The sequence below is a fragment of the Callionymus lyra genome, chromosome 16, assembly GCF_982586985.1.
Source record: "Callionymus lyra chromosome 16, fCalLyr1.hap1.1, whole genome shotgun sequence".
Taxonomy (NCBI): domain Eukaryota; kingdom Metazoa; phylum Chordata; class Actinopteri; order Syngnathiformes; family Callionymidae; genus Callionymus; species Callionymus lyra.
This window is the reverse complement of record NC_141833.1, coordinates 4,648,753-4,675,196: the sequence shown is the minus strand read 5'-3', so window position 1 is coordinate 4,675,196 and position 26,444 is coordinate 4,648,753. Positions and strand designations below refer to the sequence as shown.

The 26,444-nt window shown below is 41.2% G+C and overlaps 1 protein-coding gene across 1 annotated transcript; it reads right to left on the bottom strand.

Annotated features, from left to right (window-relative positions):
- Positions 1-288: 288 nt before the first annotated feature.
- amotl2b (angiomotin like 2b) lies at positions 289-10,013 on the bottom strand. Its single transcript, XM_087810818.1, has 11 exons — positions 9,854-10,013; positions 7,980-8,696; positions 6,874-7,042; positions 4,678-4,822; positions 4,239-4,328; positions 3,453-3,748; positions 3,194-3,369; positions 3,014-3,115; positions 2,166-2,362; positions 1,955-2,086; positions 289-1,324 (listed from the first exon to the last, which is right to left on the bottom strand). Exons 2-11 carry the CDS (start codon positions 8,642-8,644, stop codon positions 1,239-1,241), a joined length of 2,058 nt encoding a protein of 685 aa, XP_087666944.1. The 5' UTR covers positions 8,645-8,696; positions 9,854-10,013; the 3' UTR covers positions 289-1,238.
- Positions 10,014-26,444: the final 16,431 nt, after the last annotated feature.

Genomic DNA, 26,444 nt, shown 5'->3' with positions numbered 1-26,444 from the left:
AGAGCTAATCTAGGAGAAACCTGTCTTTGTCATGTATAGAGTTACGTGTCTCTGCGAGAATGTGATCTATGCCAAGCACGTTCTTCACGGCAAGAGGAGAACAAGAGAGCAGGCCATCCGAGAAAGTTGAACCCGAAAGAATGCGGCTCTGGTATTCATTAATGAAGATCACTCTGGCTCTCTCCGGGTTGGTATGAGGATATAAAGTGACAATGAGAGCTCCAGTCAGGTGGTAAACATGTTGGAATTCAAACACAAATGTTTCAGTCATTCCACAAAACTCGAGGGACTTCTTTCAAATATTTTATTGATTTGTGAAATGTTGCATGAATTCAACTGTAGAAACCTTCATATTTGTTTATTTTTTGGAGTTCACAGAAATGTCCGTTTTGAAGTCTGTGCACAGCTTGACATGACCGTGATTGTCGGCACATAACTTACGTCGATAAACATCATAAAATCTTTGGCATCTGGCTCTATATTATCTAAAAAATATTAATACAAACCTCTGTATAAAACATAATTAATAATAATAATAATAATAATAATAATTAACATGTCTGTTAGTTCAAAGCTCGGACAAACAATCAACGTGTTTTTTTACAAACTTCCTAAAACGGTGCTCAAACCAGCTGAATCAGCCACTCAGGAAAACATTCACACACTGTACTCACACATGCAAACATCAACCACAATGTAACACAGAATTACAAACTCGGGCCTTGTGTCAGTTTGGCAAATCATTGTCTTTCAGGCTCCTCGTATGAACTTTGACCTCGGCAGAGCCAGCTCCACCAGAAGGCTTCCAGGTAAGAGAGAGCACATTTGAACAGTGTATCGTGTGTTTTTTAAGCTTAAATTATTGAGTCCAGAGATTCGTTCCAGACATATAAGATCCATGTGATGCCGATGAGGTGACTCAGGTTAAATCCACATTAATAATTTGCTTCCTGATTGGCTGGTTTGGGGAAGTGGATGGAAATAATAGGTGGAGGAAGCAGCAATAGTACATATTTATATATAAATAAGACTTTTAACTCTCTCAATTGTTTGTATCAGGATACTGTCCAAGTACCACTGGAAACATTCGCAGTCTCTGCCCTCGGCCAGCCAAGAGAGAGTGAGCGAATCAGAGCACAGCTTGGTCTCCAAAAAAAAAAAACACCCAAAAAAAACAGTCAATCTTGCTGGTGCCGGATTCTTTTTTTTTCGCCTGGAGGTTTTCCCTCAATTCCACTTTAAATGAAGATCTCAACCGCTTCAGGCTCCAGCTCGTCCAGACCTCGAAATGGGTTGAGGAGCAATTTTTTCGGTGTCGCTTTGTCTGGAAGGAGAAAAGGAGGACACACGTGTGAATGTTGGATCTGGGTAAAAAAAAAAAAAAAAGACGTTTGGTCCGTCTTACATGGGGCTGAAATTGTGAAGGACAACTGTAAGTGCGGGCCGTCAATGTTTTTTTAACATAGCTGTGGCGCTGGTCTGTATGGTGGTCAACTGTGGTGAACTGGATTTAGAGTCGAAAGCCACCGATTTCTACATAGCAGTTGAGGGTAGCAATTACACTGTCTAACATGACGAATGCTCCGGAATTTTTTTCTCTTGTTTTGAAAATAATGCCCAAAATAATATGAAAATGATTAACAAAAGCATAGTGAATGGTTAATGGTGATTAAAAAGTATGGAATTTGGTGAGAGAGATTTTCCAGACTCCCTCAGATAAATGTGCTAAGTCCACAGAACTGCATCTTTTCCTAACTGTGCACATTCCACAGGCCTGACATGATCAGCCACGACCTGCTATACGATTGGCTGCGCGGCCGTGTGCTCACTTTTTAAAGGCGAGGGAGAAGTTTGTTTGTGTTTTTGCGTCGCAGGTGTGTTCGCCCATTTATTACTCACTTTTAAAAGGTTTGTATAAACAAACACGCTCATGCATATTTGATCCATGACTCACCGCTCTTTAGTTTAGTCACGCCGGCGACCTGGTTGGCTTTGGTTCCCTCCTGCGATCGCTCTAGTGTCCCGGGTTGGGAGTGAGCAGAGAACTGGCGGTTCGGTAGCGTCTGGTCGTCGGAGAGACTTTTACCTGCAGGTCAGTTGAAATAAAAGATCAGAAAAACATTCGAATTCCCTGATCGGGAAGTTGAAAAAAAAAATGTCCTGACCTCGGCTATTGGTGGCGCTAAAAGCCGCCGTGATTGAGGGGGTTGACAACGCCAGCCTCAACGGCGCCCCCACGGTGGTCAGCAGGCTAGTGCGGGACCCGAGCTCGTCCTTCCTCCCTTGGTCCTGGTGTAGCCTTTGGTTTAGGACCTTTATCACGGCATCCTTTTCCAAAATCTGAGCGTATAGAGCTCGTATTCTGAGGAGGCAAAACAAGGAGAGGTCAGATGAGGCGTAACTGTCCAGGATTACTTATGGTCTTTTTTCAGTCAGTGGGATTAAATTAAATTTCTATGCGCCCTATTTTTGATGTTTTTCCTTTTTTTAATGTCTCTTACTGCTAAAAAGTCCATTGCCAAAGTATGGCCTGGGGGTCCCAATGTAGCCCTCTGGTCGCATTAAAGCGGCCCTCATAAGGTCAGAGCTAAACTTAAAAAATATTTTTCTTTTGTGTTATAGGTTTAGAGTAAATATCACTGTGTAAATATAGTTCTTATGGTTTAGGAATAAGGGATTTATTTTTTATTTCTACTTTCTTCAGCTATAAATATAATGTCTCAGAAAAAAGTGATTCGATATAATATAAAAATTGTATATAAATTATTAGCTCAATTGTGTACACTTTTTAACGTTTTCTTCTATTTTTCCTCGTATTTTCTTTCTTTTCTTTTTTATGGTCCCTCACTAACGTCAAGAGAACCTACTGTGGCCACAGAGGTAATATAATTACCTAGTCTCCAGTCTAGTCTCTCCTAAAGTTGTAGGTTCAAATCCTCCCTTTGGCCCATGATTGTAGCAGCCTGCTTATTTAAGCACTACCCGATGATCTCCGCTATATTCGTCTGCTCACCTGTTTTCCATCTCTTGATTCCTGTGGTCAGCAACTGGCAGGTCTTCGTTGAAGCTGTTATTAGATGAGTGGCAGGGCGAGTGGTTGATGATGGTGGTGTCTCTGCGGAGGTGCAAGATTCTAGTTTAGCGCACGTGTCACGGAGCGGCGGGGGGGTTCACTGACGGACGGGCGAGCTACCTCTGAGCGGCGGCGGTGGCTGCCACCTCCATGGCGAACTGCCTCATGGTGCTCTCCTCCAGGTACTTCTGCTCCCATCGCACCATGTCCGCCTCGAGGGCGAGAATGCGCTCCTCGCGCTCTCTGAGGCGCTCCTGAAGGGAACCCATGGTGACGCCGGGCGGCTGTGACTGCCTCTGTGGAGAAACAACATGAACATTAAGGTTGAAACTCAAATGTTTTGACGTGATGTACCAGCAAAGACGTGGATCTGGCTAACCTGTTGCGCCCTCAAGCTCCTCAGCTCCTGCTCTAGCCGTGTCCTCAGCTTCATCTCCAGGTTCACCCTCTTCTCGCAGGTGGATTGTAGCTGACCCAGGGCGCTCTGGAGACGCTCCACCTTCTCCACGTACGCCCTCTTCCTCCTCAGCTCGTCCTCCAGCTGGCGACCTCGTCCTCGGGCCGTCTCAAGGGCTTCCTCCAGCCGCTTCGCTTTCAGGGTCTGCTCTTCCGCCGTGGTTCTCAGGCGCTCCACTTCCCGCTCGACTCGCTCCCGCTCAAAGTTCTGCTCCTCGTCTGTGGAGAAGGAAATAGACAGGGTTAGGTGTGCACCCGAAATAAACATTTTTAATATCAACAGAACGCAATGCAACTATAAGATTTCCTTAAGGATAGTGAAAAGGTCAAGGGGTCACTACATAGAGCTCATGGAATGTTGAGAGGAGGAAGGAGGAAGGGGGAGAAAGCCGCCCTCTCCCTTTGACCCACATAGCGAGAGCATTCCTCATCAAGGCCAGGCTAACACCAGGGTTCTACTTGAGTCCGGTCCCTTAAAACTGACAGCATAAATCACGCCAACAACAGGTGGCGGAAGTTTCGACCACTTCCACCGCCAGATTCCCTTTTATTGAGCTGTCTCGCAGGATAAACTCCTGGTTATGCAAGTGAAAATTCCTTCGCGCAGGATATCCTGAGCTACAAAGGGACCTCATGCTATTCTGCAGTCGGATCCTATCAAGCTTGTTGATTACAGAGCAGGATGTAGAGGAGGAGAGGGAAGGCTTACTCTGTTCCAGGAGTTTGGCCATGATGTGCTGGTTATGGTCGGCAACCTGGACTTCCTTCGCCACATGTGTCCTCGCATTCTCCAGGTTTTCTGCGATAAAACATTCAACGTTAGGCATTTTTAAATACTTTTTATTGACACTAGTATATAGGGCTGGGTATCGAGTGTTGTTTTTTTGGTGGTAATGAGGGAAATGCTTGGGTAGTACCAAGTACTCATACATGCTTCCCTTCTGTACCAGGTTTTGTACCCATGTGTGATCAAAACTTTATAATGTGTGGAATTTTATGAAGGAAAACTGATATGTGACAAAGGTTTTTTTAACTGCAAATTCATTTTTGTTATTAAATCCTAATTTGAAAAAGTATAGTTCCGGAACCGGTATCACAATGGGAAATTTCCGATCAATAACCAGTCCTACTGGTGTGAGAGTCTTCACCTCTCAGGTCTCTGTTGGAATCCTGGAGTCTTCTGACCTCCGCCAACAGCCTCTTCCTCAAGGTCTGCTCCAGGTTCTCTCTCTTACTGCTGCCCTGCATCAGTGTCTCGTAGGCCTCCGAAATGCGCTGGATCTCCTGCTCGAGCTGAGAGTCGGAAGAAAAAAGGAGGAATGGAAAGAGAGAAGAGAGATTTTTTGGTTAACCTACTTTACGTTCCAGGGATATGTTGGAATGTAGATTCATGTTATTACAGTACATAGAGACACATGAGGGTACGTATACAGCTCTGTTTGTGTACAGTGTGTGTGTTTGTGGGGGATAATTCTGAGAAGGAATTCAAACCCGCACCACTCCCTGTGATTTATATCTGCATTCCTGAGGGCTGATAGTTCCAGGTGTGAGCGCACAAGAGCGCAGATTTACACAACACACACACACACACAAGGATACTACACAGTGGTCTGGGAAGGCTGCCAGCGGAGGGAAGGTGTACATGTCGGAGCCTGGGATGTGGAAACGGCTAGAAGACACCCACCATTACGGCCGTCACACAGGCATGTTTACTCAGGGCTGTGGCCTGATGTGGAAAGCTTTCCAAGCCTGGCAATTATCTTTTTTTTTTTCTGTGGCTGGGATGAGGCAAAGATTTTGTGACGTAACTGTAGCTGTGAAAAAAAGTTACGGCCTACACTGAGTTTTACTTCTCAACTGGTTTTGATAGGTGTTGATGCCATCAGACCTTTGAATAATGTTCAGAATCTTACGCGTTCCAACTATCTGTGGAATTAAATACCTATACACAGTCATCAGTGTTGCTCGCTAGAAACCAGGTGGACTGAGTTTCCCGCATATGCCTCTTTTTAGGACCCAGATCTGATGGGTTTTTAGAAAAAATAATTATAAAATATAAGTATTTCTTTGGTGAGACAACCAAAGAAATACCATTTTTGATCAACAGGATTGTGGACAGGGCTGAGAAGGACCAACCATTGAAAAAAGTTATAACCAAAGAACTATCGTTGTTATGATGGAGCGCCGCATTTTCAAGAATTTGGTCACCAAGCTCAGGTTTCTGTGTTTATACAACAACAGAACACGCGGCAGCAGATTCCTCGAAACCTGGAATATAAGTTTACAAAAAACCTCAAGAAATAACGTCAGAGTAAGTGTCGCTTCCCTTCACCAATGTTTGAATATGCTAACCAACCAATTAAGGGAGTATTTTGTTTAACTTATAAAGATGTTTTTTTTCAGAAACTTAAGCCACACCAATTAAACCAATGAAAGTTTGATTCCAAATGTTTTATTGTTCCTAAAATTCGCAGCCATGTTTTCAAGTAAACAGTGACTGAAATACGTAAAGCTAAAAGTTAATTTAACAATGATAATTCATTTCAATTGACACAAAAATACATTGTTTTAATCAGCAAATCCAACCAATCGAGCTATAGCTTCAACATCAAACACTATTTCTCATTTTTTCCCATCTAATTGAATTAATCGTGATATAAGTCTTAAGGGGAACACAGTGAAGCTGATATAATGCCTATAATGAAGGCCTCAAGGTATCATGAGCAGTAGTTGAAGGTGAGAATGTGGTCAATTGAGCTGAAAACAAAAGAGACCTTTCACTTTTCCTTTTTTTTTTTTTTTTTAACAAAGCAGCCGGCCACCTGCTACGGGTCCCCACCTCGACCCCCCCGTCAGCTGTGTGCAGTCCGCAATCCAGCCAACTGCCATTTGACAAGGTCCACATTATGCTGGAAATATATGGCCTCTCTGGAATTAACACACACACACACATTGTGGCCCCAGCGAGCTCAGCCAGACAATGAGAGGAGTGTGGATAAACACAGTGGCCGGCTGTGACCTCTGTTTGTGCCACTGTGGCAGGGAAGCAAGCAGCTGCCAGACTCATCTGGCTCGTCCAGTTGAGGCGGTGTGCCTGCAGTCGGCTGTCAGGGCGACAACTGTGGACACGGGTTGTGTTTCGTAGACAGGTGGAAAAGGCGGAATGTGTTCACTGGACATGAATACTGTACGGAGATGACGAGGGAATTAATTTCCTTGGAGGGCCATGAGAGCACTGTTTGGTTGTTGAGTGGATTCCACTAGAGTAGTTTCACTTAAATAGTGTGTATAGTGTGCAAATTCTTTGTACAAAAAAAAATAATTATTTAAGTTTCTTTCCTCACCTTTTCAATTCGCACAGTTTTCTCCTTGTGTGCATCCAGCTCTTGTCTCAGTCTCTCATTCTCCATCAGCAGCAGCTCCACTTGGTTGGGCTCCTCCAGGCCAGCAGGGGGAAGACTTGTGAATGCAGTGTAGCATGGGACCTCAGCCGGCTGAGCAGACTGGAGATACCTAGAGATACATAGACGCAGTTAGCAACCACAGAACCTATTTCAATCAAGATAAATGTATATATAGGTGTGTGTAAGTTTTTTAAGGGTGGTGTATTTTTAAGAATCTTGCTATATTACACATATACAGGGGCCACAAGTTTATCGCGACAATGTAGTATTGCCCTAGTACTTGACAGAACCACACAACTCACGTAACTGCTTTCATTTGTCTTAAAACAAAAATATTTTAAAACAACAGCTTCAAAAGCGGCTTGAGTCGACTGCATCCTCTTGTCCTCAGTCATTACCAGAATCTGGCAGGATTTTCGCTGTTACTTTAACTGCGGAGAACGTATTGACTATGCCATCTAGTGGCCGAATGTCTAATGGCAACACAAAAATGATCAATAGGGCGAATATTTTCACATTAATTGTAAATTTAAAAAAAAAAAGATTATTTAGAAAAACATTTTGAAATATAATCCATAAAAAACTATGATAAAAAATAACCAAAAAAACAACCCAGTGCTGTTGATATCGATATGGTATCATGGTATCATGAAAGAAGTGTTGCAATAGTTTTCTTACACCCCTAGTGTGTTTTATATAGAAGTGGTATAAAATATTTTAGCTACTACCTCAGTCCACCAGACACAGTGACTCCAGTGCCTGGGGAGCGTTAAAGCCTATTTGTAGGATGATCCTTCTAAAAATGCATCAAACTTCAAGCATGTGAAGATATCTTGTTGCAGTATGGTCGGTATGTCAAACATGTAACAGGGCTAAACTTGTTCCCATGTCAGTATTTCAGGGAGGAAATATGAATCAACAGGTTAAATGCGTGACTCAAACAGAGAGGTATGTGTTTACGCATTAGAAGCTCACTAAGGTGAGGGTGACTCGTAAGTCAGGGTAAGTCGTCTAGTGGATGTTGTGTAGATGTCTCTGTTAGTTACCTGTGTGGTTCCAGTGCCTGGTGGGGGATAAATCCTTGGCCCTGGATTGGAACTGAGTATTCTGGTGGAGGGGTTCTCTTATCCTGAGGCGGACTCTGGAGGCTGTGCTGGCTATAGTACGGGAGCTCGGGATAACTGTGCGAAGTGTGTCTTAGGGGCTCTGCTTTCACATCGCTCCTCTCAAGAGACAGCTGTAAGAGATGTTCACTCAGAGACCGAACATGGCCGCTCTTTAACGCCATCATGTCGGCCTCCTCGTGGAAGATCCCTTCGTGGCTAACCGATGGCCCCCAGTGAGAGGCTAGGTATTGCGAGTGGGCTTTGGCCTGCTCGTACGTCGGTAGCTCCTCTCCGTGAAGCTGGTAGAGTTGGAATCCGCTCTCGGAGTGGTTGTAGTCCGACTGGTGCTCCTGACCCTGGGGCTCCTGCCTGGTGGACAGCTGAGGGGACGGAGGGTCCTCTTGGGTCAGGCTCTCCAAGGACGATCTCGGACTACGACCCATCTCGCCCGCGCTGCTCGGCCCGCTGTTGCTCCCGCTGCCTCCGCGCAGAGCCTGCTGCTGGATGGCCAGTAAAGTGTGCGCATCTGTTGGGTTCCCATAGCGGAGCTGCTCCTGGATCAGCCGATGTAGTACCGTGCCGGACGGCTCTTCTGGAGATGACATTCTTGCTTTTCTTTTACAATGCTCTTACTCAATATCAACACCAGTTTAGGATCTGGAATAAGACAAAATAAAAATCATTACTGAGGACGTGTCCATTAATGTTCTCATTCGTCCAAGTGGTTTTGAAAGAGTCAACTGGACTGAGTTCTAAGAAGAGAGAGGTGAAATGTCTTCCTAGAACTCTACACAGTTGACTTGCTTCCAAACTACTTGGATTAGTGACAACAATTCATTTCACGTTAAATAACTGTATGAGCTAAAACATTACTAATAGTGACAGTTGAAATTGTTTTTAAGGCCCATTGTTACTAATAAATGTAACTATTAATAGCAGTGTATTTACCAACATACAAGCTAATAATAGACAATATCCATGAACAAACAGGTGTAATTAGTTGATAGCCTTTATGAAATGTTCTATTTTAAAACTGTAAGTGGGCCTACAGGTGAGACAGGAACGCATACTACGGAATCTTATATGGCCCTAAAAGCCATCATAACTAAGATAGCATAACTAAAACAATGCCTACTACTAATACTAATACTAAAAGGCCATGAAAATTACCACTTTTCTGGTATATACGACATACATTAATCTAGACTCTAGATAAAGGCGTTTTAAATTGTATTTATTTTTTCAAACGATATTATGGTGTTGTTTTAAAAGACAATCAAGATAATATGGAACCTTATAGTTTAAGTAATTCTATAGATACATTGAAGCACTCATATTCATTTTATGACATTACACACATTTGTATTTACTTTAATTATTTCTTTACAATAAATGTTGAATTATTAAAAACAAATCTCAAAGTGTTGTTTTGTCTAAACAAGTGTATTTCACTCATACACACAAATACACATGCAGCGACCAAAACTTAGGTACTTTTCAGCGAATAAGACATCAAGTTATGTTACTATAAATAAGTGAATTTGCGTTTATAGAAGCGATGATGGTGGAGGTTATTTTCCACGGCAGCCTCAACTAACATGCGCCGAGAATTCCTCACTCACGGGGGAGCAAAAGAGCCCGAAAAAATGTCTAAAAAGTGTTTAAAATATAACTTTTAAACTAAAGAAATCCATGTTAATGTTCATACACGTGTTGAAAAAAACATCTAAAAAACAAAGTGTCAACATCTCAGAAGTAAACGTGTGTGTTTAAAAAAAAACATGTAGAAAACGTTAAAGAAATACAAGTCTTACCGAATCACACTCGCATCCTCTCAACATAAAATAAAGTTCTCGTTCTGGAAGTTCGACTTTTAATCCAGTATTTCCATGAGTTTTCCCGCGGAGGTTGAACGCGACTCGTGCTCTCTGGCTGTGGACTGATCGCAGAGAGGCGGGCGGCGATAATAAGTAACCAGGAGGGACTCGACCTGGAATGTCAGGAATGAGAAACGCGAATTCCCTCTGGGATCAGAAGAAGCTCCGGGGAGGAGGAGGAGGGGAAGCTGCAGTGTCGCTCTATCACCACCAAACACTGACAAAAGAAATAAAAGGATGAGGCTTTTGTGAGACACAACAGCGCGTAAATGTCTCGGAGAATACTCTCGCATTCATATTCAGAGGGACTTAGCGTGGCTTTGTGTGGGGTAAATTCCACGCAAATAAAGTTCATTCAGTGGCTTTCAAAAGTGGAGCTATTTATTTATTTATTTATCATAGGCTGGGTTGAGTATTCAAAGTATTTCAGGCAAATAAACGGAAAGTTAGACCACACTATGGAAACAAATCGAGGTCTTATATTTGGAATGTAAGGTGAAGTTCAACCACATCAAAGTAACAAGAACGTGAGGGGGGCCACATTATTTACTGTGACTTTTATGCGGGGCCCTTTAGCCGAAAGGGTGAAGGGAAGAAGAAAGAAAAATCTAATATGAAGGGCAGGGAACACCCTGAAAAACCACTGGATGAAATATTTTTAAATAGTCTTGATTTGATTGTGTATTTTTCCTTTTTTAAATACAATGTTTTCAAAGATTCTACAGAATGTCATATATTTTACTATTGAAAAACATCAAATGAAAAAATGCATTATGTGATGAAATAAATTGTGTAATATTATATTTTATGTATGTTTCATTTAAAAAAAAAAGGATGCAAAAGCAATACAAATAAATTATAAGCAACATCGATAAAAAGTGCAAACAGAGGAGAAAAAACGTCTTCAAAAATAGATGTTTCATAAGTTACATGTAGGGTAAAACTAGTAGAAAACATGTTCGATAGCTGAGGTACCAAAAAGCAGGTGTAAGAGGGCCTTGTGTGGCCCCCAGCCCACACTTTTCCCAGGTCTGAACAAGAAGGTTGAAAACCTAAAAACAAAAACAGTCCCTCACTTGTGAACCTCATTATGATCACATTACACTTATATTCATCTCATAGGTTATAAAAAAAACAATACAGGTTTAACATTTTAATAGGTTTAAAATGTTCGGATACGAATTTCCGCTTTGACCAACCGGAACAAGCTTTTGCAGTGCATTATGGGACCTGTAGCAATAGTTGTGGGAGTCCTTTTTTACCAGCATTCAAGTATTTTATGTAATTATACCATGGGCCTTATGTTGTGACATCATGGCCAGATGTGGCCACAAGCTGCGTTAAAGACAACAACACAGAATAAACAACATTAAGTAAAATACTGTATTTATTATTTAGTATAATTTGTGTGTTTTTCTGATCAATTGAATCCAATTGTGGCTAAAAAAAAACAACTAAAGTGTAAAAAGATAAGTAAAGGTAGGGTAGCCTGGGAAGATTGGTGTCAATATGCTCATAAGCTTGACCTGCTTTGTGGCGCTAAACCGTCATGCTAGCTCTGTAACAACAACACGTGATGTCTCTGACAGTGAAGACTAAGACGATGAGAAGTTGAGTCTTCACTGTTGAAGAGAGGTTGTAGCCAAGTAGTGACCTCTATTTGCTCTGGTCACCGTAATTCGAAATATTCAAAGAATGTTGTGATGTGAGATGCAAGATTAAAGAGGATCGTTTGTGTAGTCAAATATTTATAAAGTAACACATAGTGTGTGCTGTGTTGGTACAAGTGTTTTGAACCAGTTTGTGATTATTTGCTCTTTATTTTAAGTGCGTCTGACAGCTGTCCTCTGGAATCTGAGGCCAGTATTTGGCCAATTACTGCCAACACACTGTCTCTTTGTGTTCAACAACACGCTGGATGGTGCACAGCGCAGCCACATGCTGACCAGAATCTCAAGCATGCCAGAGCTATTCTGGTGTTCAGATGAGATCGTTATCTGGACTGTTTGCCCAAAAGGTTCTTGGGAAGTTTCCTCCGAATCACAGCTCCCCCCTTCACAAGACTGCATTTTTGATATAGTTTTCATATTTTAACGTCAAATTAAGAATACATCTGAATCATTTCAAACATTTTGATAGAATAAGTGAAGCAGGATGTACAGACGTATGAATTGTTTTTGAAGTCTGTATCTTTACCACATGGTTGTGGATGAAAGAGATTAGGATCAGCACCTCCAAGATAGAGTTCGGCTTTGTTATTCTGGAAAGAAAAAAAACAATTAAAATGAGTCTTATAAGGAAAAGAATTTTAATTATTATTATTATTTTTTTAAAGGGGTTCAAGTTGAACTATTAAAAGAGCTGAGCCAGAAAGCAACTCAACTGTGCACCTTATATCAAAAAATAAACATTAACAGTTTCAAAATTATTATTGAGGCTAAATAATGTATGTTTCAATGTAAAATATATAAGAAATTCAACGTTTTCACAATTAAAATCACACCTTTATATTGTGTATTTTTTAAATAAAGAAATGCAAGATTTATGCCCATAATGAAGTTACAAATAGAACCCCACAATGCTTTATATGTTCTGGCTATTACAAAGTGACTGTTACTTACAGTATAAAAACACCAGGTGAAATAATTGAAACCAACCAACATTTTCAAGCAGAAAAGATCCCACAAGATTTTGTATAATTCTTTTTTGGTAGGTAACCAAAGCATAATAGATAGAGAAACTGTTTATATACATTATTTTTTACTTTCAACAGAAATGAAATAGTATACTTGCTGGCTTCCATGCTAGCATACAGTGATTGCTGCAGTGATTCTCTCTCCTGAACAATGAAGAGTACAAGCAAAATCTTTTAGGTCCTAAATAAGATATCAAAAATAACTTCTTACATTAAATTGGGGACATTTTTGCATCAGGAAAAGATTGCAAGTTAAGAAATAAATGTATGTGTTATGTCTTGAATAGAGTATTTTGCCAGCTCTGGGGCAGTTAAGTTGAAAAGTGACTAACAGTAAATAGAATAGTAACCTGTAAAAACCACTTGAATAATAACCAGGATTCATGCTGGTTGTGTGGGAATGTTTCATAGCTGAAATGTGCGTGACTCAAATGTTAGTGTTAAAATACACACTGCTTGTCAATTCATGAATCCCCACCTGATTGATCTTGGGTTGATGGAGGGCAGAGAATACATGTTGACAGAGTTACTAAGAGGAAAATGAGGACAATCAAATCCACGGGTCACATCGATCGACGATATACAGTGCGGGGCCCGGAGCTGTCCATCTCATCAAATCAGAAAATCTATGCAGCAGATGAGTTACTATCGAGCTGACAGTGGCTCACATCCTGGGTCACACCAGCTGACGCACATTCCCACCATGTTTCAGATGCTGTATGTTCTTAAAAAGGCTCTTTTTTTTTCTAAAACATGCAGACACGGCGTCTGCGTGGGTGGCGCTCACACTGGTCAGCAAAGTGCGACATGTTTGCACTTCCCCTCTGATCCACAGTGTGAAGAACCACAGTCCCCACCTTTTTAAAAGTCTGCTCTTGTCATTTAACACCATCTCACTACTTCCTCCACTCTGCCCCAGTGTGTGTGTGCTGGTTTCTGCTGGTGGACAACGCCTCTGGCCACATTGTCATCTATTGTACCACACTTCCTGTGAACCTTCCGAAGGAATGCAGCCCTGACTCTTTGAAAGAAATGTTCAAAAAGTAATTTGAAGAGATGAAAATTATCCTTTATTGTCTGGATCCCTCAGACAAGACGGAGGTCACTCTGCCCCGACTGATGTGTTGTTTGGCCGAGGAGAACCAGGCGCAGAAGGATATTTGAGGACACCAAGCACAATGTTTTGTTGCTATATAAAGTAAAACGCGTCTGTGGTTCGAGTGAAAGCACAAGCAAGGCGACAGTGATAGTATTCAAACTACCAGTTACACAATTAGAAGGTCTAAATCTGCAATGACTGCCTGTGTAATACATTCCATGTCCGAGCGTAAATGGAACTGTGTGTGGAGACGTTCGTCATTCGTTATTTTAGAAAAGTACGTGTGAAGTTTAGGAAAACCACATTTCTGGTACAGCTAACTATTAGCTAAATATAATGGCTTTTAAATTGGAATGGGTACTATTATTATTTTCTATTTTTAGCATTTTTTATGTTTTTTTTATTTATAGTTAAAATGTTTCAAATATCTTCTAAAATAACTTAGAAAACAACATATTTTAATTCTCTAAATACCATTTAAGGAGGTCAGTGCGATCTTTTGCAATCTTTTTCAGAAGTCATGAAGTAGGTCATAATTTGTTTTGTTTTGTTGTGTTTTCATGATTACTTAAATACGTTTAAATACGTTTTGCATTTCAACGATTTCAGTCGATTGCAAATAAATAAATATCCGGCCAGTACAGAAGATAATTTGTCATTAAAACAGGGGGAAAAACATTTAAGTGACGTGAAGTCCTGCTCCTTCAACTCAACAAAGATGAGTAACTTGGTTAAGTAACTTTAAATCTGATATCCATGTGTGTTTGTTCAAAAATAATGTTGGTTACTTTGTCTGAAAACTTTGATTGATTCGCACACAAAATAACATCTAACATCTTTAACTCAGACTCTTCTAACTTGTCTAGCTTCTTGTCTTTAAGCAATACATAGCAGCTAAACTTCTGTCTCCACCTAGCCTGCACTCTCCTCTTTACCTCCCTTCAGGAATATCTATTGGGTTCAAATCCCACTGGGTAACCATTTTGGGCCTGTAGTGGACGGTCCTCGGAGCTATAGCCTGATCCACTGTAATCCTTCAAAGTGGTCAAGAAGAACTTTAAGCTGCATCTCAAGCACAGAAATGTGGATGTTTTAAGGCCATTTACACTTTTATTGACTAGGATCTCTACATGGTTAAACCTTGAGTGGCATTATTACACCACGAAAAGCAACAGTCATTTATTTTGTTTAATGAATATAACTTAATGATGCTAGTGGTCAAAAGGTAAACCTAGACTAAGGTGCGAACCAAAAGACAATCGTAGTTCACTCCGCTTTCTTCCATGGTCCAATTTCAACAGCGTCTTGCCCCAACTGGCTGGGACAGGCTCCAACTCCCCTTGGAATATTTTAAAGAAATAAGGAGAAGCATATGAATATTAGTTTGAAAAAAGAAAGAAAATAACAGCATACGAAAGTTTAATTGTTGCATTAAAATACATTTTTAATTTTTCAGCGTTGATATTCAGAATCATGTGGGTCACAAATATCTTCATATCTGTTTGAATTTTTAATCCAACCACTAACATGTCACCACTTCAGGGTTGTAATCGATAACATGGCGGGGGAGGTTTCATCCCTGATTTAAGTTTAATGACCTGGAAAAGTAATTTGCCCAGGCAGTGAACATCAAATGAGACTTGGCTTTAAAGGGTCAGTATGTAGAGAAAAATATATAAAAACTAACATCATTAACAGTAAAGATTTCAAAACCTGTCTTTATATATGATTTTGAGTCACCGTGCTGTGATTAAATCCATGTTCTCAAGGCGAATATTAAGGCGAATAAACTGGCGAAGCTTTGCAACAACATTCCACGCAAAAACCCCCTGGTTTTAATTTAACTTAAGAAAAGGTCAGCTAATTCAAACTCTGGCTGGATTAAGAGTCACAATGGAAGCAGGAATTTGAAGTCATACATATGTAAAACTCTTGGCCAAATGTAGGTGGGAGCAATAAATACAATGGAATGTGCTAAGGTCAGTGAGTGGTACGTGGAAATGCCAGGTCAGGGCCTTCACTTCTCTGTGCAAAAATGTGATCTTTGCTCTCATTGGTATAGTCAAGTCACCAGACCCGCTGACTAAAGTTGCCTTTTATGAATCCCCGACAGCTATAGATAAACAATATCGCTCTCAGAATTATTAGTCGAAGAGAAGAATGTCAGTCAGGAAACTACTGTTCCACTTCTAGATAAGCGTTTATCTCCGAAGATTGTCATATTGAGTTGTTCCTCTATCTTCTGTGTTCCTGAAATGTGAACAGAGTGGAGATTAACACTCAGACAGTGATGTAGTCAAAGCTTGAGCAGGATGGGTGGTGGATCGGAGGCTCTGTGGGAAAGGGTGAGGAAACCAGAAGACAAGGTCACTTGATATCGCAGGATTGGTGAGGAATGTAACTGATAGCGTTGGAAGGAGTGGGATGGATTCCTCGGCTTGGCTCTCACATCCATGGGTGGCTTACTCAATCACACAATACACAATAGTCGGGGACAAGGTGCGCTGAGGCGCTATCTAGTTCCCAGAGAGGTCTGACATAAGGATCCCCGCGTGTTCGTGTTTCACGGTGAATTGAGTGATGCCTTTGAATGGAAGGAGTGTCAGGAAGCACAAGTTAAAGGGAACATCGACGATTACTCGAGTGAAATTCGTTAATAAGCCCCGCGTGTAGTGACAAGTTCAGATTCATTCGCGGGAATTTCCAGACTTTCGTAGCGAGCGGACTTCAGACGTGACTCATCGGGGTTGAATCTTTAGAGAGCGCAGAGATGACAGAACAGATGTGCAGTGGTGCTGCACAGGCCGCTGTGATATGTGCAGTACAAACAGGTGCAGACAGAAGGAATACACCAGGTGTCTTCTTTGAAATAGCTTTCTTCACCTTTTACAGTCGGCAAAACCCTCCTGGATCACTTCAAAAATCCCCTATGCCAATAAAAAAGACTTCTCTAGAGTGATGTGAATTTAATTAGGATGAAAATAAAGTCCAATTCATAAGTTTCTCATGACCTCTGTTACTATAGCAACTCCAAAAATACAGTTCTTTCCCTAAAAAGATTAGTAAAAGATATCTACAGATCCACTATAGCACACACTCCATCCAACTTCAACTCTTCCACCTAGAGAAGGTTCTCTAACATTCTCCCAACATTTTCTATTTGAGTTCTATGGACTCGAACTTTTCTTCTAGCTCACTCCACCAATCAGTTCTTTCCACCCATTGTGTACGTTTTTTGGGACAGTATTATTTATGTTATCTATGTATATCTATATAATAGCTTTTTGGCATTTTAAATATCAGCAGAACAGGTGTCTCAATCATAAAAGGCTATGAATCCCTCAAGGATCCAGATGGTAATTGGTACATCTGGGTCCATTCTGCCAATGTCATAATTTCCCAGAAAGTTTAATTAAACCCTGATCTTACCTTTTATGGGTTTTTTGTTGATGACAGACAAAGCAATAAAACTAGACAATCACATAACCTCCATGGAGGAGGAAAGTATTTATAATTGAGAGAACTTTGTCGCTCCATGAAGTTTAGCTCCTTTATTTCAAAAGTAAAAGTAATAATACAACTTTAAAAATTAAAAAGTGATAGCGCTAATGTCACTCCTTAAAAATGGGAAGAAATGTTTGTCATCTATTACCTCATTTTATTTAGAATGAGACAATTTTAAGCCAGGTACCAGGTTAGTACTTTATATTAGTGATGGTCTGATTACAGTTCTAATAAAATATCACATCATTTTTTAACTGAACAAAACGCATCCGAAATTAATGACAACCTGAAGATTATGTTATTAGTTATTGGCTATTTTTTTAATGCATAATAAGCAATAGTGTTTCATTTTTGCGATTCACCAAGACTCATATTGTGCGTTTTGGTGCGGAGCTAAAAAGTAGTAGTAGTAGTAGTAGTAGCTAGTAGTGCTGAGACATTTTATAATCCGACAGGCTGGAGGTCCTGAAAGCACGGAGAATAAAATAAAGCTGTCAAGTTAGATCCATTATTTGTAATTGCTAGCCTGGATGATGGATGATAGATACGTTATTGCATTCTCAGTTTATTACTAACAGGTGGTCATGACGTAGAGATTTAGGATACTGAGAAGAAAGAAGTGGAATCACGACCTAAGATACGTGATAAAGTGTCGACTGAGAAACAATATATTCAAAAGGCAGCAATAGTCGTACTCAGTACTTTTTCAATTCTGTTAAACACAACACAGAACAGACATATAGTGAGGGGATATTCAAACTTTATTTGTGGAGGTAGGTTGGAGGTTAGATAGCTAGACTGGTTGGTGCTCGGGCTGATGGGAAGAAAAAGGAGCTGAGTTATAGACGTTAACTACTAGCTAGTTGAAGTGTGGAGGTTGACTTTTTGTCCACCTAGTTTTCCCAAGTTGACCCATGCCAAACGATTTTCGCCTAAAGGCCCAAATTCAGCCAACCAGGTCTTCTTATGTGGCCGGCAAACGCTTTAAACACCTTTTCATTTCTACTTTCACCACACATGACATTATGGAGAATGGACGCACCGTTGCTTGATTCTGTTTTTCTATTGCTTATTTTGTGTGTTATCTTTGTGTGATGTTGTGTGAACAACACTGGCAATAAATGTTTCTCATCCTGATTCTGAGATCTTCCTAAATTTAACAAATAATCAGGAAACCCCAGCTGGGAGGGAATTCGTCGAAGCAAATGAATTTTGGTGCTTGAAGGAGCAAAACAAAGCATGCCTTGTGTTATAGGAGTATATTTTAAAACTTGTTTTCTTGCTTTGAGCCTCTCACAGAACGATCTTTGTATTTGTTAGTGGCTAAAATGTCCTCTTATAATTGAAATGAAGACTGGCGACGCATTCAGTTTGGACCGAGCCTCTACTGCCATTGAATTGCGTCGTCCAGTCCTCCCCGGAGACAACTCCACTGGCTCACTTAAATGATGCAGCAAACAAGCCGTGAAACTCAATCCCCCCCAAAAAAAGGCAGCAGAGCCCAGCCACCCTGAGAGGTCACCGGCATTCCAGACAGTGATGACCAGCCTGACACATAGCTGTTGCTGAGACGGCACATAGCTTATGATCCGACGGGCGGCTTGTGCCGGCAGCACGGTGGAAAGCTGCAGGGGGGGAAAGGGGGGTCCCAGTAAATGAGCCCTAAATATGTCCCATGGGGGAATGTGGATAGGGGGCACTGCATGTTCCAAGCAGCAGGTAGCTAATGATGTGTGCTTGTTCTTCTCTCCTCTGAGGACCCAGTGATCCCCTAAATGATCACAAAGTCTAAAGTAAAGTAGGTGAAAAAGGTTGTTGGTTTTATGCATCAGCTTAGTGATAGACTAGCGGCGTGTCCTGGGTGTTACCTGCTTCGCCCAATGTCATCTAGGATTGACACACCACAGGGTGGAGGAGGGAGAAGGGGAGGTGGGTCACCACCATATTGTACTTCAGCTCATCAGGTCATTACCGTGCCTTGGGTGACAGATAATCAACCACAATCCTACAGTTTATTCTCGTTCAGACTCATCTAAAAACAAATACGCTTCATCTCAGACAGTGGATATGAAAAAAAGGTTTTAATCTTATCTGCTGCTAAACCACATCGCTTTTCTGTCTTGAGCCCTGAACATTTTTTTTAGAACACACACACACACGCACACACACACCCCCCCCACACACACACACATACACACACACACACACGTGTATGACATTCTGTATCACGCCTCCAATAATCCGCGTTGGTCTATTTGTTTGTTCATGTAATTGACTTTGGCACAGACTGGCTAATTAACAAAGTATTGATTTAAATGTTGTTGTTTTCTAAACTCTGATCTCATTTCATTGGAGAATACATTTAACACTGCTTTTAAATATAACTCAATTGTAAAACATGGGAATGGTAGAGGAGGTATGAGGGATAAGGTTTGGATTGTGTTTCAATCCAAATTGTCCATCAAATGATCAACAATTGTCACATACTTGTCTCATTAAATATGCACATATTTAAATAATATTAAACTAACTTACTAGATAACTATGTCAGCCATCCACCAATCCGCCACTCCATTTGGCTAAGAGCTAGCACACGATGTAACAAAATAATGTAAATAACTAATATTTGTCTATTCTTTCATTGCAAACGATCTTAATTAATATTTACTTACAGTTTAATTTGATTTTCATTAGTAATTGTTTTTAATTCACTGCTTTATTTGGTAACAAAACCAAAGAATCAAAAGCACATGTGTTTTCTGCGTTGCCAAAGCGACATTAGCGACCTCTGCTGGTGGTCCTCTGCTCACATGTCATCAGGAGGACTTGGCTGCTAGAAAAGGAATGAGTTCATATTCAAAATTAAGGGTTCAAAACGTGACTGGACTTAAGCAGGAAGAAGTTGTTGAGTGTGACCTGGAACTGATCTTGGAGTTACAGATGTCAGCCCCCCAGCCTGAGGGGTGGGGGGAGTTAAGAAGTGTGGGGTCCACTAATATTGGTCGCTGTAATCCAACCTGCAGGTCTAAGTGTTCTGGAGACATGCAGGTCATGAAGGGATGGTAGAGAGGAACAATCCACACGCTCAAGTCTATATTGGTCTATGAGAGTAGCAGCCAAATACCACACAGGGATGGAGGAGGAGCTAACTACTCTATAACACTTGTTTATGATTACATTACCTAATCATAACATAGTATGAGTGAACAAGTGAATGACAAGTAGAAAGAGTAGTAAATAAGATATATGTAAGAGACATACAGGCTGAAGATGTGCTGCACGGTGTGTTTGAGTGTGTGTGTGTTGCAGAGGGGGCGGTTCACATGGGAGTAGGCGTGTGTGCGTGCGGAGGTGTGTGCGTAAAGGTGGGCATTCACAGGTGACGCAGATGAGAGAGAGAGAGAGTCAAGGTTGGAAGTAGCCGTAATTTTTGTTGACCGCTAAACGCTGCACGCTACACGCTACACTGTGCTGTTTGGATAACAATAAATGCACCAAAAGCATATCTGGATCTCGGCGTATCTGTTATCACAAGGAAACCAAAGCGCGTCATAAATCTACGTACCTGAGGACCCAACCTCATACTCTCAGCGGCGAAAAGTTTGTGTTTGGAAGCCGCAACATTTGTCAACAAAAAAGGCGTAGAATGAAAATCATCAAGCCGCATCAAAGAACCAAGTCGTCACGCACCGACTAGCCTGAGAACAAAGTTGCCACAGATAAGTGCCACACCACGCCATCCATTCACCTGGGAACAGGTAGGCCTGAACCTGTTAATGTTTGTGGATTAAGGAATCCGCTTCAACTGGAATGCATTGTGTCAAGTGAGGACAATGTATTAAATGGATGTTACGCTGGTTGCATTGGCGCATTGATGGTGGCGCATATTCTCTGTGCTTTATTGGATTGTGATGTCGGGACTTTGTGGAATGTGGCGGCTGATGTTGAAATTCTTGGATCGAATCTGCTCTGTCAAAGAATTGAAATGCTATGGATGGATTTGAATACGCTCTTGAATGAAATATGATTGTTTTGCTTCATACAAAAATACAATCCAACGGAAATGAGTCAAATAAACGCCGATGCTGAATGTTCAAACATGGAACGTGAAAAGAGGGAAATTAAACTGACGGCCAAAGCTATGGAAAATAAAATCGAACTGTTGCAGAATGAGCGCAAAAGTGCCGTTAATAAAATCAAAGAGCTTATTCCGCAAATTAAAGCGCACATGAAATCAAAAGAAAATGTAACTGAAATCCCATCACAACTGAATAACTTGAATGCACTGTGTAAAAAGGCCACTGACCTGCACAACGAAGTATTGCAACTTCTTCCCGATGATGAACATAAAAAACAAAAAGAGTGGTTTTCTAGCATTATGGATTACAGTGATGCATTCAAGGAACGTGTGGAAAAATGGATAAAGGAAAATCCGCATGAAAACTCAAATGAATTACCACTACATACAAATACTTCTGAGCAACCAACAAAGGAAATAAATTATGCAGTACAAATTCCTGTCGAAAAAAGCAAGAATTTGTCTGTTGCTGACCCTCCAGTACCTGTTACCACTGAACAAGATCCTCAGGATGAACTACAGCCCTGTGACAGCATCTCAAATGCAACCAAGAAATCGCGCTCACATCATTCCTCATCTTTAGCTTCACGCTCATCTGCTCGCTTAAAAACGGAAACAAATCTTGCAATTTTGGCAACAAAACAAAAAGCATTAAAGGAAAAACATGCATTGGATGAAGAGGAGTTAAAGTTACGCAAAAGAAGAGAACAGCTTTTACTGGAGAATGAAATCGCTGAGGAAATGGCAAAACTAAGTGTTATAAAATCACAAAGCAGTGTCGGCAGTAAATCAAAGTCAAAGGTTTCAGACGGGATGAACTCATACTATGAAAAGACATGCTCAAAACAACAACTAAAACCCAATGCAATTGAAACCACACAGACAGTTGTGACGCCTAAAGTCACTCACTTACCTGACATAAAACATCTCCCAGATCCTTCTTACATGCTCCAACGTTATCTTACAATTCCTGAAGATCCTGTGACTAATGTCACACAAACTGATGCATCACAAAACGACAGTGTGCTGGACATAATGAGAAAACAAAATGAAATTTCAACACTCTTGATGCAACAACAATGCCTCTCAGCACTCCCAAAAAGGGAAATTCCCATTTTCGATGGTAACCCACTCAAATACCATTCGTTTATTAAAGCATTTAAAAATGGAGTTGAGCGAAACACCAGTAACAACTGTGACAGACTCTACTTCCTTGAACAATACACCAAAGGCCATGCAAAGGGACTAGTGAGGAGCTGTCAGCACATGGAGTCGAGCAGAGGATATGTGAAGGCGAAGGCTCTATTGAAAGAACACTATGGCAATGAGCAAAAGGTGGCAGCCGCATACATGGAGAGAGCTTTGTCATGGCCCACTATTAAAGCAGAAGATGTGAAAGCCCTTCAGGAGTACGGCCTCTTTCTGCGTGGATGCTGCAACGCTTTGGAGGATGTGCAGTATTTAAATGATCTTGACACACCCACAAACATGGTGGAAATCATCAAAAAACTGCCGTACAAACTCCGAGACCGCTGGAGGTGCGACGCATGTGACCTGCAGGAAAGGTACAATAGGAGAGCAAGGTTTGTGGACATTACCAACTTTGTTGAAAAACAAGTAAAAATCTTGACAGACCCTGTGTTTGGAAACATTCAGGACACTGTTATGACAACTAAACAAATGAAATACAAACCACCCCCTCGCACCAGCATCAGAGGAACCAGCTTCGCTACCACAGTGAATCATGTGGAGAGAACAGCTCAACCTGTGAATAAAGCTACAAACATAAAACCACCAGCAAGGAAGATCTGTCCCTGCTGCACTGGAGGACACACATTGGATGTGTGTGCTCGGTTGGAAAAAATGGCACACAAGGAGAAAATTGACTTCCTGAAGGAAAATGGTGCTTGTTTTCGCTGCCTGTGTATAGGACACATAAGCAAAAATTGCCAAAGGAAGATTTCCTGCTCGAAGTGTGGCCTAAGACATCCAACTGTGCTCCATAAGGATAGTGTGGCAACAGCAGAACCGGCTGAGAGAAGCATCCAGGTTACAGTGGATGACACTTTGGTTTCCAGTGGGCTTACAGGGGCTGGTGAGACAGATTGCAAGCTTCCTATCGTGCCGATCCAAGTGAAGGCGAAGAAGGGCAATAAAGTCATTCTCACATACGCCTTTTTGGACCCGGGAAGTACTGCAGTGTTCTGTACTGAGAGTCTGAAGCAGAAGCTCAATTTGTCTGGGAAGAGAGCCAACATTCTTCTCAGGACCATGGGGCAGGAGAAGGTGGTCAGTAGCTACATTGTGCCAGAGCTGGAGGTGGCAGCACTTGAAGATGACAGCTTCATTGAGTTGCCAAAAGCGTACACTCAGTTGTCAATGCCAGTCCACAAAGCAAACATACCTACAAATAAGGATCTGACAAGGTGGCCATATTTAAGACACATCTCCTTACCACAGATTGAGGCTGGAATTGAGTTGCTGATTGGAACGAATGTTCCACGAGCCATGGAACCGCTGGAAGTCATCCGCAGTGAGCACAATGGACCCTACGCTATAAGGACGGTGCTGGGCTGGACGGTAAATGGACCACTGACAGGAAACGGTGGAGAGGCCAATTACTGTGACCAGCCAGTAACGGTGAACCGTGTGTCCATTGTAAATTTGGATGAACTGTGGCAACAGCAATTTAAAATGGACTTTCCAGAATCTGCTGTGGAGGAACAAGTGGGTCTGTCCAGGGAAGACCTGAGGTTCATGGACATGGTCACAAAGTCAGCCAAACGGGTCAATGGGCATTACCAGGTTGCCCTGCCTTTGAAAAATTCAAACGTCTGCATGCCAAATAACAGGAAAGTGGTGGAACAGCGTCAAAACCATCTGAAGAGGAGGCTCCAGAGGGATCCAGTGTTTTACAAGGAGTATAACACCTTTATTAATGATCTGCTTGGTAAAGGCTATGCTGAAAGGGTTCCTGATGCAGAGCTGGAAAGAAGTGATGGCAAGGTCTGTTACATACCGCACCATGGTTTCTACCACCCGACAAAGAGAAAACTCAGAGTTGTTTTTGATTGTGGTGCCAGTTACAAAGGACAATCTCCAAATGAAGAGCTGTTGCAAGGGCCCGATCTAACCAGCTCACTGATTGGAGTTGTGACCAGGTTCAGGAGGGAACCTGTCGTCATCATGGCTGACATAGAAGCTATGTTTCACCAGGTGCAAGTGGCCCCAGATGATACTGATCTGCTGCGATTCCTCTGGTGGTCACAAGGAGACTTGAACCAAGCACCATGTGAATACAGGATGAAGGTACATCTTTTCGGAGCTACATCCTCCCCTAGCTGCGCCAACTTTGCCCTCAAGAAATGTGCAGAGGATTTTGGACATGAGCATAAGGAGGAGACAGTGGACAAGCTGCAGCACTGCTTTTATGCGGATGATTGTTTGGTGGCAGTTGCAACAGAGGAGGAAGCACTGACCCTCTGTCATGAGCTCATGTCTCTGTGCGCTAAAGGGGGATTCTGTTTGACCAAGTGGCACAGTAACAGATCTGTTCTGGAAGCGCTGGACAAAGGAGTACCTGCCTCTGTTACAGGAGCGACAGAGATGGACTGGAGTCCAGAGAAACCTTGTCGCAGGAGATCTAATTTTGCTTATGGACAGTACTGCACCTCGTAATTCTTGGATTATGGGACGTGTCTTGCAAACTTTTCCGGATCGCAAGGGATTTGTGCGTCAAATACGGATTAAGACGAGAACAAATTGTTTGGACAGACCCATATCCAAGGTGTGTTTGTTGCTGGAGAAGGAGGAGGCAGCATGAGGACATTGCTGACCTCTATATGGACTTTGTGTTTTGTTTTTGTTTTTGTCTTTATTACTTGTGCTGGACTTTGCACTAATTGGTCATGACGACCAGAAGAAGGAATATTTGGTATAATGACTTTTCATGGACTTGAGCAATTTATTAGACATTTTTTGCATTTTCGTTGAAATTGATATGATTTATTATTTCTCCTATTGTGTTTGAAATGTGAATTATTATGTGAGTCCTAATAATTAGGGGCTGGTGTGTAAGAGACATACAGGCTGAAGATGTGCTGCACGGTGTGTTTGAGTGTGTGTGTGTTGCAGAGGGGGCGGTTCACATGGGAGTAGGCGTGTGTGCGTGCGGAGGTGTGTGCGTAAAGGTGGGCATTCACAGGTGACGCAGATGAGAGAGAGAGAGAGTCAAGGTTGGAAGTAGCCGTAATTTTTGTTGACCGCTAAACGCTGCACGCTACACGCTACACTGTGCTGTTTGGATAACAATAAATGCACCAAAAGCATATCTGGATCTCGGCGTATCTGTTATCACAAGGAAACCAAAGCGCGTCATAAATCTACGTACCTGAGGACCCAACCTCATACTCTCAGCGGCGAAAAGTTTGTGTTTGGAAGCCGCAACAATATATATATATATATATATATATATATATATATATATATATGTTTGTATTTATCAACTGTTTAAACAATAATGTGAATCACTGAGAGTCTACAAGGATCTAGAATTTACTTCAGACTTATGTCTGTCATAATTCATATTTTTACTTTACTTTACTAAGAATTTACTTCAGACTTATGTCTGTCATAATTCATATTTTTACTTTACTTTACTAAGAATTTACTTCAGCCTTATGTCTGTCATAATTCATATTTTTACTTTACTTTACTAAGAATTTACTTCAGACCTATGTCTGTCATAATTCATATTTTTTACTTTACTGAGAATTTACTTCAGACCTATATCTGTCATAATTCATATTTTTACTTTACTTTACTAAGAATTTACTTCTGACTTATATCTGTCATAATTCATATTTTTACTTTACTTTACTGAGAATTTACTTCAGACTTATGTCTGTCATAATTCATATTTTTACTTTACTTTACTAAGAATTTACCTCAGACTTATGTCTGTCATAATTCATATTTTTACTTTACTTTACTGAGAATTTACTTCAGACTTATGTCTGTCATAATTCATATTTTTACTTTACTTTACTAAGAATTTACTTCAGACTTATGTCTGTCATAATTCATATTTTTACTTTACTTTACTAAGAATTTACTTCAGACTTATGTCTGTCATAATTCATATTTTTACTTT